General features: G+C 38.2%; 1 protein-coding gene across 1 annotated transcript in view; it reads left to right on the forward strand.

Moving 5' to 3' along the window:
* LOC139938289 (mitogen-activated protein kinase 1-like) overlaps window positions 1–15,095 on the forward strand; it is a 40,403-nt gene that overhangs the window by 564 nt on the left and 24,744 nt on the right. The window contains exon 2 of the mRNA XM_071933705.1: window positions 12,135–12,264. Coding sequence (XP_071789806.1) covers window positions 12,135–12,264 — 130 coding nt within the window. The remainder of the gene's footprint in view (window positions 1–12,134; window positions 12,265–15,095) is intronic.

Raw genomic sequence — 15,095 nt, forward strand, 5'->3', positions numbered from 1 at the left:
AAAATATCCAAAATTAAAATTAAAAACATACTTAAAATTAACTGAGGATGTTTTTTGTTTTAACCAATACAATTTGTAGGCCCCCTATTTTACTATATCACTCACATGTCATGCATGTCACACTGATTCAATTCTTTCCTGCTGAGTAATGTGAAAACACACCATATATAAATTTCAGAACCGCAGTCAATGCTTTGTGGGAAGGCATACAATATATGGTATGGGGCAGTTTGCTATGCGATGTATGTTGTCTGATGCACGACTTACGCACGCATCGCCTATATCTTTGTGTGGGTTCAACAGCGCCCTCTTTTGATATTTTGCTATTGGCGATAAACCTTATTGATTTGAAAAACTATTGATAGTGTTTGATTTTTTCAAGCTTTGCATGTTGTGAAAAATCAGAAGTTACTATACATAATTATACTGTAACTATATAGTAAACTTTGTGGGTACGACCACCATGTGTAACTTATGAATATAATATCTTATTTGAGGGGGTGTTGGCTCTGAAAATTCCAATGAAAAATACTTACAGGGTACGACGAGTTTTTGGTAAGCTTCTCCACCACCTTGGGGCCAATTTCACAAGATCTAAGATTGATCGTAACTGCAAATCAATCGTACACGTAGTTGTGAGTAAAATGTGATGTCTCAATAGAAATCACCATGATGGTGATACTGAAAAATTGTATTGCGATGAGTTTTAATGCTTAGTGAAATCAGCATCATTCCTAAAACAATCGATCCTGCTCTTTCGTCCAAACAAGCGAGTTTGTGTGTTAGCAGACAAGTTTGGCGTCTTCATAAAGTTGTCCTTGTGTCCATGTTATTTAAAAATGAAATCAGTCCGAGTATCAACCAAATATTAAATATTGGCTTGACATTATTACTCTCTCAGTGTCAGGCATGTATGATTCATTTTATGGAAGGGCGAGGGCATCAACGCATATTCTCCTTGGTAAAGGGCACCCTATGAGGAAGTTGTAAATTTCTACTGGAATAATTCAATGGCAGTATGGCACCAAGGCAATGACCAGGGGGCATGGGGGCAATCGCCTTTGAAGTGTTATCTGGATTTTTCATTTCACCCAGCTCTTCCTCTTGAAATGGAATAATTTCACCTCAAGTAGTTGTTTAGTAGCAGGTTTTATTCAAAGGACAAGGTTTTGTTCATTCTAATCTTTTAGCCAATTCATTCTGGATGTATGGTTAACTACTACGATAGTTACTATATATGCCATGATAAAGCCTACAATGCAATGTATTGTATTGTACATATAGTATCCCCAAAAGACCAATTGACACATGAATGAGACTGTACATTTGACAAACCCTCCAACATGTTCAAACCGTATCCGTTTGCTTTATCATGTTATAAACTGCTCACAAAAATTTAGGGAACTTTTTTCAATCAAGTATATTTTTATCATTTTTTACTCTGTTTGTATCAAGTTATTATATCAATGCAAGGTTGAGGTGTTCCTCAAGAGGAACACCTCAATATAAAATGATACCACATTTGCAATGATGACATGTTGCTGGACTTGGCCACATGAGTGAGAAAGAGACAAAGTCACAAATCAAATGTGCCAAAATTACTGTTATCTGTACTAAACAGTCAACAGGTAATGATCAATAATCAAACCGGTCAAGCTTCAGAACCATGAATGGTTTACACAAAAAAGACTTGCACCAGTGAGAACACCACACACAATTACCCCCCATCTCTTGAAAAACACCTTGTTTGGGTATTTGCAAGATTCATTACCGAACTTCTTGTCTCAATATTAAGTGGATTAAGATCAGTAAGGCAACTTACTTGCTTCCTTGAATTACAGTGTCAATTGTTTGTTCATACAGTAACACAGAACTGCTAATTTTTGCACATTAGATTTGTGACTTTGTCTCTTTCTCACTCATGTGGCAAAGTCCAGCAACATGTCATCATTGCAAATGTGGTATCATTTTGAAGAGGAGCACCTCAGCTTTGCATTGATATAAATTAATACAAACAGTAATAAATTATGAAAATATACTTGATTGAAAACAGTTTCCTAACTTTTTGTGAGCAGGTTAGTTCAATTTATTTTTGATCCCCATACATGTAAACTTCCCAACAAAAAAATCTGCTGGATTCCAGTACTTTGTGAAGCCTACTTACGTACTGTACAGGTGTCTAATGCTGTTTTGCAAAATCTGCTGAAACAATTTGGTATCTTCAATCGAGACTTCCATTTCCTTTCTGTGTGAAACTCAACCTTATGATCTCGATAACAAATTCAATTTGGGGACCCCTACAGTTTACCATTAACATCCATGTCACTGACAGTTTGGGTTACCTTGTAAACCTGTTTGTGGTTGTAAGGGGCTGGAATTTGGAGGAAATGTCCACAAGACCAAAAGACTTGTTGCTCAGAATCTTTACTGGACTGAGATTTTATCTACAAGACCAGAATCAAAATGCAAACACGGATTATTATCTTGAATAACCACCAAGACAAGATTCTGGGGTGTTTTGGTGATACTTACTCAGCAGGATTAAATGATATTTGTGAGACTAGGACTCAACATTTGAACATCATTCTGTTGAGTCAAGGTGTTGAATTGATAATAACAACGGCCACCCGACTTGTCCTGTCTTCGGTTTACTGGCCCGACACAGAAATCACTGGCCTGAGGCCAGTGGTCTATATTGCTACTTTTTTAACTGCTGTGTATTTTTTTTTAAATCCATATTGCTATTTTTGCTCATGTTTTTTAATCCTGCATTTTAATGTTTTTCTTGACTGTACAGCACTTTGAAACAGTGTTAAAGCGCTTTATAAATGCATTTAAGTTAAGTTAAGTTAAGTTAAGTAAAATTCAAGCGCTGAACTGTGGTTGTACAGCATGTTCAAAGATTCAAGGTTGGACAGGGGTTTTGTCGTTTGGATTTTTGATGTTCATTAAAATGACATTAATTTTGGTTTAACCCATACACACCTATGTGTGTAGCACTGAATACTCAGTACCTTCCTGAGTCCTGTGAAAAAAATCACTGGCCAAACACTTGGGTGGGATTCGAACCCACAAACTTTGCAATTCTTGAGCAGTGTCGTACCAACTAGACCACCGAGATTGCCCGGTTCTAAAATGACGTTACCTTTCACTGGTGGTGTGAGATCAGGTCTTTATTTTCCTGTATTTAAAAACGAGTTCAGACAACATAATGATTTTTTATTTCACTCCAAATACATGAAACACCTACATGTAGTTTGAAGAGAAATTCCTCATTTTCCTCAGTGACCATCATACCATGTCCAAACCAGACACTGAACCGTGCAAGACGTCTCCTAACAAGCATTCATCATATTTCATGTAGTTGACCTCCAACTTTGCAATTTATTCAGTATCTATTATTCAGGAGTCATAGCATATTATTATGATGTTCAGAAAGAAGAATAAATGAGAAATTTCTGAAGCAAAGTTTTAATTCTGAAATCTTGAAGAAGCCTTAAATGCACACAGTATACATGTAGATGGGAAGGTTGTGCATCCTGCTCTATACCAAAGGCTCCTAGTGGATGATACCCATGCCTATATCCTTACGGACTGTGAAGGGGGTAACTCTGTTTTCGCCCAAGTGACAATGGGCCCCTATTGAAAGCTGATTTGGGTTGTCAGCCCAAATCAGTTTATTGTAGACCTAACCTATCTCAACGTGGTTGTCTGGCCTTGTTAGGGTCTAGGCGATTTCTGTTAGAAAAATAGTTTAGAAAATAAAAATTCTGCACTTGAAACCATTCTTTTCCTTAAAACTAATTTCCCCTCCCCAAGCACCAGGTTAAAAAATGTGTCTGGGCATTAAACCAAATACTGCAGCTCTGTCTCATCACTCCAATTCATAAAAGTCTCTGTTAGGTGTCTGTTGAACAGCGTCTGGCATACAAAATCCTTCTCGTTACCTTTCGATCATCTTTTCATTAACATCCACAAGCCATCTACGATCTTCCTCATGTCTCCAAGTCCAATGACTACTAAAGCACCCTCCTCTAACTGTCTCTAAATCAAAACATGCGAAGAAGAGCAAATTTAGTCCAGCACATCAATTGTGGAGTAGACTTCCATAAATCAGTTAAGACTCCTGAGACTGCTTATAACTTTGTACATGTTATAAAAGATCAAACAGAGAACTTGTTTAATGAAAAGTGTCCCTGTCACGCAGGCCAGTTCGATTGGTTTTGGCATATGTTTCTCAGGGCTGATAATTTCATCCAAGAGAGGGCAAGGCCATGTTCTGTGTAATAAAACAGTGTACATGTCATGTCACATGTTGCAGCTTCTGAAAGTTGTTTTTCCCAGGTTTTTTTTTCTCTCAGACATCAAACTTCTCTGTTTTAAAGTCGCAGCTTATACATGTACATGGTATTGCACGATAACTTTTTCCCCAAAGAATTACTTCTGCGTCTTCAACACCAGAACAATTTACACGTTGTAAATTGTTTCAACTTATTACATAAAATATGGCCTTAATTGTTAATGCTTTCAAAATGTTTGCATACTGAGTTGATATTTGATCAATACATTGTAGTTTCCACACTCTCTTTGTTTATGAGTTAACAGGATAAGTGGCAAAGTGATACCGAACCACCGGAAAATTTACACTCTATCTGCTTACCAGCTGTAAGAAGATACTTTGAGCTGTGACAAACAAGTCAACAATCTTCAAAGGTTGTACATTAGAGTATCTGTAATAGATATGTGGTCCTACATTGTACATGGATGTGGAAGCATAGAGAGTCCTTAGCTACTAGAAATACGTGATGTTCAACTCATAGTGAAATTAACGTAAATAAGTTGGGCGGAGAGGAACGGGTTTTTTATCAGTGGCTGTTACAGTGCCAAAACCTTCTTCATCCAATTGCCAATAATGAAGGATTCAGAAGGACTTTGGGTGAGGCATTGAAATTTTTTGTTCAAATGATTTGGTGTCGAGTGCTTGCTGTTCCGTACAGGAGAAGAGAATTATGGAATGGCCAAAGTACTGCTATAGGGCCCAAATTTTGAATAGAATTCCACAATACTACAGTGCCTGTAGCTCAACACTTTTACCAGACCAGCCATCTGAAAGAAACACGTTGCCTTAGTTCGGACGAGTTGGTCTATGAAAAGCATTTGAAACCATTTGTTATAAAATGCAATGGTTAGAAAGATGTTTTAAAAGTAGAATATAATGATCCACACAAGTATCACTCAAAATTGCATGGTTTTCATTTTACGTCATTTAAATGGCCGACCGTGTTTGTCGACGAGGTAAAACGAAAACCACGCAATTTCGAGGCATATTTGTGTAGATCACTTTATTCTACTTTGACAACATCTTTCTAGCCGTACCGATTTTATAACAAACGGTTACAGAACGTTTTTCAAAGACCAACCCTTCTTAAGTTAGGATGTGTTACTCGTCCTAACTCGAGATTAATTTTAACTCAAGGTTAATCCTAGCGTTTCATTAAATCGGCTGCAGACTGTTTTTCTTCAATTTTTGACCAGAATCTAAATGACTGAGAAAGAAAAGTGAGGTACTATTATTCAATTGAAAAATGCAAGACAGCAGTCTTGCCCGATCATGTTTACCATTTACCACTGTTCTATGACCTGTGGTCCAGTGTACAATTTTAAGCCCTTGGTGATTGACCCCTTGCACCAATCATTGCCAATGGCATGCTTGTAAATTTCAGAGCCAGATTGGAGGTAAAACTTATGCAGAGTTTTATGTAAGTCACCTAAAAACACACATAAACACAGGAATATTGACTCCCAAAATGGCGTGACCCAGATTATTGTGGTGATGACATCATCAGGTGAATTGGGTCAATACACTGTATTGATTAAGGAACCATTGCTGACAGTAATACGTACATTGTGTACTGTACCCTACATTGCATACGTGTACTGTACACCTTACATGTATGTTCGTGTACGTATGTGTGTCTTTATGGATGGCCTAGTTGTAAACCACCACACCTCTCATAAAAATAGGTATGCAACTTAACCATTTTAGGTCCAATGCGAACTGTCCAGGAAGTTTCCCTCCAAGGTACATGTAACTAACCCATCCTGAATGGGTAGTTTAACCGACCCCTGTGTGCCCGTTAAAATTGACCAGGTCAGTTTAACCGAGCCAAAAAGTGCCCAAAAAAAAAACGGTCCCCCGATCTACCCGCCACTCCACGTGATTGTGTGCTGACACGCGTACACATGCATTTTTTAACACAGACGGAAGCTCAGTTGCAATCTTACTGTCATGCACCCCGGTCAAAGGTCACTGAGATAGTGCCCTCTTGTGTTTGTCTTTAGTTAGTCAGTATGTGTTTTACCGATCGTTTCGGTTAGTTTACCTACGTCATTTATATTCAAGTTTTCCCATGCGGAAAGTTAACCACTGTCACGGAAAAACATTAGTCCAAAGCGAACATGGCTTTACAGTGTAAATGAAAAGGTTACTTAAAGTGTACATGTATGTACAGTATACACACCTAGTCTGGGTTCATCTTAATAAGGCTTTGGAGCATACAATATCAGTTAGCAAATTTTTTCGATTAGCAAAGAGTAGCAGTTAACCAGCTACAAGCAATGCACATTACATGGTAATTTTGGCCGATAACCAACTACCTATTACAAAGTTTAAAGCCCGATTTGTCTGTGCTTAGCAGCTCTTATGAAATTGGGAACTGGTGGGGGATCGGATGGAGCAAATTTCTAATATCTGATAAGCAAAACATGATCTGACAACTTACAACAGGCATGCAACTCTTCTGCGTTTCCACGGAATCCTGCGGGTTTTTTTTAAATGATTTTTTTTTTGGCAGCGCCTCCAATCTGTTCAGAACGCTGTAGCACGTCTCTTGACTGGAAACAAATTGCATGACCACATCACTCCAATCCTTTATAATCTACATTGGCTTCCCATCAAACAACGCATCAAATTCAAAATAATATTCATTCTCACTTTCAAGGCACTCCAAGGTTCAGCCCCACTCTATATTCAAAACCTGTTGATTCCCGTACTACAAGACCGGGTCTTAGATTCACCAGCAACATGCTCCTTGTTCCCGGTCTCGTCTAGCCAGCTACAGGGACAGGGGTTTTTCCATTACAGCACCTAGGCTCTGGAATTCACTCCCTGAAAACCTCAGGAAAATCCATGATATCTCCATCTTTCAGCATCAACGTAAGACACACCTGTTCACACTTGCTTTCCCCAACACTTGAGAATTTTCCCTCTTTCCATCTTGACCGGCGCCTTTGAATGGTTTTTCACCAGAGTGCCAGATTTAGCGCGCCTTTAAAAATGCTGTGTTATTATTATTATTATTATTAAATATGCCTGGCAATAACAATGTACAACTAAAGCAATGTAAAATAAGTCTAGTACATGCTATCAATGCACCTTGGAGCATTTAAATAAACCTCAACATTTTCTAGGGTACCATTGTGGGTCTCGTGTCCCGTGCAGTTCAGCTGCCTCGCTCCGCACTTGCGTTGTTCCTTTGAACATTTTCCTCTTTATTTTTCAACGGGCAGTTGCATGCCTGTTACAAAGAATTACGCTTCTGGCAAATATAATGGAAACTGTTTACGCCTGGTCCCTATCAAATAACTTGCCAAGTGGATGAACAATATTTTCTGCTCCACAACTCAAAAAAAACAAAAAAACAGTGTCGATAATGTTAAAGTCCAAACATAATAAGCAACCAGATTGCTTAATTAAGCAATAAAAATTAATATTTTGTTTACAAAATTTCTCCCTCAATTGGTAATTCATCCGTCAACCCTGGCCTTAGTAAAAGTAGGCCAATTACTGGATGTGCTTGGTAAATCATGTCAATACAGTCTGCAATGCCAGGATACTTTGCTATATTGCCAGGGGTGAAAAGTTGTCATTTATAATTACATTGCTGCTCAGAGGCTATGGAGAAATGTGTGTGAATGCACAAATTGAATCCTTCGAGGGAGATTCAGTAGAAAAGTACAGCAGACAAGATTAAAGGAAAATTACAAAAACAAATTCTTAGAGCTCGAATTTAATCTAAGTCTGTCATTTCCAACATGGTCAAGGACACCATAAATCCATGGTGTTTCATGTTCAACTTGTATAAATCACTTTCACAATGTAAAAAAAAAAGAATTAATTACTAATTTGGTAATGTTTTCTGTTTTCTTAAGCATTCAGTTAATTTGATTTGATTGATGATATTAATTGTCACATTCTGAATACTGAATATAACTAATTTTACAGAGGATCTGAAACATAATTATCGATGAGAGTCTGATAATTTTAGATAGACTCATGAAGGCTGCAAAAACGAGAATGACAAATAATTGACAACAAGACAAGCAAACCAAAACATAGACAGATGGTACGCCAAAAATGGTACACATAAATAAGTATATGTATTTGGACCTGATGAAAAGCCACATGAATGTCTAGCTTGATTAAAAAGACGCACCTCAAAAAGGGAAGAATTAAAACAAACTTAGGGAGCTGTTGCAAAATAATTAAAAAAATTAAAGTATGAAACAGAAAGATGCAGTAAGACTTGTGAGTGTTATTGGGATCGACTGTCATTGACTGAATTTATTTTTTTAACTCCTCTTTTTTATTAAGCCTACTTTGTTTGTCATGATATTCCCAATACATGTGTATATTTATAAACGTGTACTCAAAATCTTACTTACAGTGTACATCGGTTTGAGTTTAACTTCCTTTACTGCTTTCACGAAAACTGCAGCAAAAAACGCTGAACCATTCACATTTAACAACTGTGCTATTGAAAGCATCAAGACATTTTCCTTCAATTTCCCCAAGGTTTACATGTCCTTTAAGCAAGTATTGAGGGTCGCAACCTACTGAAGTATGGTATTGCATACCATAACGTTCTTGATATTTGCTGCTCGTACTTTGGGGAATTGTCACTTACTGTATGAAACATCAGATGCCTTTTTCTCTGTTGTGTTGTCTTGGGGATAAATATAGCGTCCCTCTCATTTTTGGATGGTAAGTTGAAACCCTGTCCAGTATTGCATTTCAAAGCTTGACTGAAAAACATCGGCGTTGCTTTATCATACCAATGGAGACCATCTTTTCATGGGTGACATACTGTGGACGAGGTTTCTTCTTACCTGTGTTGAACAAATTCACCCTTAGACAAGATTCTTTGTTGGCAAAACTGTAATGAAGAAGTCAAGCACATTTTATTTGTTTGTTCACACTTAACGCATCTCAAAGGTCACTTGAGAAAATTAATCAAGCTTGCATCCTCCAGTGGTGTTCGTATGAGATTGTTCATTGTAGTTATTTTTTTTCCTGCAAAAAATAATTAATGGCCTGATGTTTTGACCCTGGCAGCTTGGCAGAGTCTTTCTCGAGGCTAAAAAGTAACTGTAAAGGGTTTAACTTGACAAAAAGTAAACAACATAAACTGTTGTGAAACTGCGACAGTCGTTTCCTGTCTTCAATGACCAACAGATTAAAGGTTTTTACTTAGCTGTCTGACTGTTTTGCTTTGCCAAGTTTTCTGCAAATCAAATGACTGTGGCTATGGTATGGCTGTTGGCTGCAATTATAGGACTTAGCCACTTGCCTTTGTCACTGCTGAAGCCATCAATTCAGACATCGCCTTGGTTTGGTTTTGTTGATTTGAATTTAATAGATCTTAAAGAGACTGGACACTATTGGTAGTCGCATAGCCTTGATCAAGGCTGTTGACGTACTGTTCCCCGGCCCGGTTCGCGGCACACGCATGTAGTGCATACACAAATTACCATACATTGTACAGCGAGAACAGTATAGCGTAATCGTGAGTACGGTCGTGTCTTTCTACTTTCAACCTCGCACACGTGGCTCAAACAACAGCCTTGATGGGTCTGTAACAGCTTTATCGGAATTCCGATAAAAGGGCGTGCATGATCTGGGCATGTCATTCTAAACATTGGCCAATCACAAGCGCGATTGAGAATGACGTATTACTGCTAGCAGTCATGCCACGTCCATGTGTGTATGTTTGTGTGTGCACGCTGTACGCTAGCTGTATGGACATGAGCGTGGTGTCGCTATGATGTATAATGGGTCTGAATGCGCTGCCGGGTGGTACACGGGCTACCGATGTGAGCCGGACAAGCCTCGCTCGGTCGGTACGGTGTCAAAAAACTTCAAAGTGAGGAAGGGTTCCTTGGCCCCGTTGTCTTGCGTTTCATTATAACACAAGGACTAGCATCAGTACAATGTAGCTGGTAGATTTGTCCCTAAATGGAGAGCTAACGTTGTAGTGTAGTAGTCATGGTAGTATGGCAAGAGTTAGTTTATGAAATTGATCTTTACTTGTAGTTGTTGTTCAGCCACACGCCATCTTCTACTGTCTGGTATGTTTTTGACCAACACATAATTTATTTTCGATCCCCAACTTTGATTTACTGCGAGAAACGTAACGCATAATATGTGTAGACAAAATAAACAGCTGGGTTTCTTATCTCATCTGGTCTGAAATGGGAAAAACAGAATCTTATTAAATGTTAGTGCTTCAAGGGGATGGGGTATGCCCAACATAATTCTAACCAAGTAGCCATTGCCGGAAACCCATGACACCTTGATACTTTTTTAACTTTTCTCAAATACATTTCACACACTGTATGGTCCCATTTTCTTCCTTCTTATTTCTAAATCCACGATTGGTGCATTAAACTTGGTTGTTTTATCTTGTTGAAAGCTTCTGCAGTTGTGCCACGATGTAGGCTACTGTTGCAAATTATACACCATTGATTTACACAACTTTGTTTTAGGGTAGGGATTTCTTCCTCTCGCCCGCCACCATTGCATTTTTTTGCACAGCAGCCACAAGGCATGTTGTTTACGTCGGAGCACGTGCGTGTGCTTGCAGAGCGTTGTGATTGACATCGCAGAGAAGTTTATAGGTCAACCAACAACCAATGAGAACGGGTTGTTAGTAAACATTACCATAATGAGCTCCGCCCTAAATTTTGGCAGTTACAAAACCATCAAGGCGCTACTTAGAAAGTACTCATGATGTACCGTACGTGTACCATACAGATGGTACATGTAATGTACATATACATACAGTAGGTATGTGTGTGTACATACGCTGTACACGTATTATATGCACTGTGTTATGTATGGGGGGTGTGCTGGCGTAACTCAGCGACGGGGACTCGGATTTTGCAGGTCGCGGCTGTCTGTAGCGCCTTGATCAAGGCTAGTAGTCGCAAAGACAACTGTGTATCTCAACATATGCATTAAATAACAAACCTGTGAAAATTTGAGCTCAATTGGTCGTCGAAGTTGCGAGATAACAATGAAAGAAAAAACACGAAGTTGTGTGCGTTTAGATGGTTGATTTCGAACCTCAAATTCTAAATCTGGGGTCTTGAAATCAAATTCGTGGAAAATTACTTCTTTCTCGAAAACTATGTCACTTCAGAGGGAGCCGTTGCTTTCAATGTTTTATACCATCAACCTCTTCCCATTACTTGTCACCAAGTAAGGTTTTATGCTAATAATAATTATTTTGAGTAATTACCAATAGTGTCCACTGCCTTTAAAGGAACACGTTGCCTTGGATCGGACGAGTTGGTCAAAACAAAAGCGTTTGTAACCGTTTTTTATATAATGCATATGGTTGGGAAGATGTTTTAAAAGTAGAATACAATGATCCACACAAGTTTGCCTCGAAATTGCGTGGTTTTCCTTCTACTGTGCGAACTAACACGGTCGGCCATTTATGGGAGTCAAAATTTTGACCCCCATAAATGGCCGACGTGTTAGTCGACGAGGTAAAAGGAAAACCACGCAATTTCGAGGCATGTTTGTGTGGATCATTGTATTCTACTTTTGCAACATCTTCCTACCCATATGCATTTTATAAAAAACGGTTACAAACGCTTTTCAAAGACCAACTCGACCGATCCAAGGCAACGTGTTCCTTTAAGTTAATCCTACATTATTTGATAAATATTATGTTCATTTATTCATTACTACATGTATTATTATTACTACTTTTGTTGTAATTGACACTGATTAAGAGTAAACTTTTTCTTGTTCCTCTTTAAACCGTTTTTTTTTTTTTTTGTACCAGTTCTGCCACAGACGCAAAGTACCTCGGTTTAAAAGTTGCGATCAAGAAAATCAGTCCATTTGAGCATCAGACCTACTGTCAGCGTACTCTGAGAGAAATCAAGATTCTCACACGGTTCCGACATGAAAATGTAAGTTGACAACAATTTTTAATACAATTTACCCAGGCTGTCTTTCAGCATATGTCTCCCTCCTTGGCCCAGTTTCATATAAAGCTGTTCAGCAGGAAATACTGTCGAGCTAGCAAATTTATATGCTATGAAAAGAACATGTGGGACACCAGTTGCAACAGTGTAAACTTTTTGGAGTTTGGCTGGAACCCAGTTTCTGCTAAGCACAATTGTTTTTTGTGATTTGCAAATCGTGTGCTTACAGGCTTTATGAATTTGAACCCAGTTTCTGCTAAGCACAATTTTTTCGTGATTTGCAAATGTGTGTGCTTACAGACTTTATGAAATTGAGTTTATTTGAGTTCAGAAGCAACTCAGCAGCCAACTTCATGCTCGGACATCAATCAGGACCATTTAGCTTTTTCTTTCATGGGCTCATCAGCTTTTCCTCTGGTACTTGTTTCATATTAAATTGTAACGACTTTGAGCACATTTAAGCCAGCGAGTCCGTTTAAAGGTAAAGTTGATTGGTTCTAGGGTGTTTCAAAATTTGACCTCCAGATTGCGGACTACTGTGTTATTGGACCAATCTGATGGGTCGTTGATCCGACGATCTTGTGATTTTATAGAAATTATTACTCTCAGTTTGATAAATTTCTCAACTCTGTTTACTATTGAAGATTGTTTACCCATTATAATACAATCAAAGTAAATTTTCTCTTTAATTATGATCTTGTAAAAGAAAATCTGGCCAAGATTTTGAGCTACAAGACAAGCCTTGTGGTCTTGAGGATTCCCCCCCCCCCCCCCCCCGAGTCGGGCCCGTGGTGGTGTTAAGTGTGTGTGTATACTACATGGTGATAGCTACATGTAGTTACAACATTTAGTAATGTACTTGTTAATTAGTGACACAGTCTATTAAGCTAATTGGCACACTGCTCACTTTGATAATTAGCTTTGCTTTCCCAAATGCACAGTACCTTTAAGAAGCAACTAATTACAATGTCATAACAAAACGACAAACAAATTCTCCCACTTGCAATGTCTGAAACTCAAAGCTTAAAGGAACACGTTGCCTTGGATCGGTCGAGTTGGTCTTTGAAAAGCGTTGTAATTGTTTGTTATAAATAGCATGGTTAAAAGATGTATAAAAAGTAGAATACAATGCTCCACACACGTTTGCATGGAAATTGCATGTTTTTCCTTATGCGAACTAGCTAAATTTGACTCCCATAAATGGCCGACCGTGTTTGTCGACGAGGCAATAGGAAAACCACGCAATTTCAAGTGATACTTTTGTGGATCATTATATTCTAGTTTTAAAATATCTTTCTAATCATATAATGCATTCTATAAAAAACAGTTACAAACACTTTTCAAAGACCAACTCGATCGATCCAAGGCAACGTGTTCCTTTAAGTGGCTCTCATTTTGCCTGACATGTTCCAAGTGTCAATCGGGAAAAGGTATCCATGGAAATATGCTACTGTAGACCACAGGCTTTAAGAAATGAATTCTCTGAGGCCACTCTCTCTTGATAATTAAGCGCTGTCCGTGAAAGTGTTTGTGTGTTGCAAGAAGTCGTGGGAAATCAAAGCAGATGCTGTGAAGGTGGAGTGCTCCTTTGGTAGTTACTTGGGGTAGCGAGGAACAAATTAGCATGTAAAAGGGTTGTTAGATGAGAGTGGACAATGATGCCAAACATCCTCAATCCTTTATCCCACCTGACTGGCAGTTCTTCGCTCGTACAGCAAAACTACCTTCAGACCAAAATTACACATTTTTGCAAACAATTTGTTTTTATCTCATTCAGCCTGTTTCACTACCTAATACATTAGTTTTGTAATTACACTAACTTGTAAAAACGACGTATCGCTAGAGTTGCCAGTTTGTATTATCAGAAAGTGCCCTTTCTACAGGTACGCGACTTTACATATTTCATTCAAATCACAGAAGGGCGAGCAGTTCAGGCGCGTGTGTGACTTGTGTGTTTCACGAAATGATCTAGGAAGCATGAAAAGGCTGTTTAAGCAAGAATTACTGTAGTTGATGATCAATTCAATTCAAGTCACTTTATTTCCAAATCCAAACAAATAACAAAACAATTAGGAGTGAATAAAGAATTATGTTTTACATAATGATAATACATGAAGTAATACTATAATACTATAATACAACATTTACAAGCAAAGGCAAAATATAAATTACAGAAAAAAGAAAAAGAAAAAAAAAACAGCACAAGGTGATGGAGTTGGAGCCATAAAAAGCCCATGATGAAGACTATAACCACAAATCACCACAGGTGTACAAAACTTTAACCACAAATCACTACAAAGTGTACAAGACTACATGTACATGTAACCACAAATCACCACAGGTGTACAAGACTATAGCCACAAATCACTACAAGTTTAAGACTATAACCACAAATCACTACAACTGTACAAGACTATAACCACACATCACCACAGTCAGATGTACAACAAGACTATAAAACCACAAATGTACAAGACTCAAAACACCACTACAAGTGCACAAGACTATAAGTACGTACTCACAAATCACTACAAATGTACAAGACTTGTTATACATGTAGCCACAAATCACTACAGGTGTACAAGCCTGTAACCACAATATAGCCACAAATCACTACAAGTGTACAAGAGTCTTCAGCATTCATGTCGCATATCAAAGGATCTAGAAAGGGTAATTGGTATTCATGTGTACAGCATCCTCAGATCCTAGACGGAATCTGTAAGACAGAATTAAGAGGGGATGAAAGATAAGTTGTTATTATGGCTGCTACGTAAGACAACACCTTGTGTTATATTCAACTCAACCACACTGTGAGT

Source organism: Asterias amurensis, chromosome 6 (genome assembly GCF_032118995.1).
Source record: "Asterias amurensis chromosome 6, ASM3211899v1".
In the NCBI taxonomy this organism is placed as follows: domain Eukaryota; kingdom Metazoa; phylum Echinodermata; class Asteroidea; order Forcipulatida; family Asteriidae; genus Asterias; species Asterias amurensis.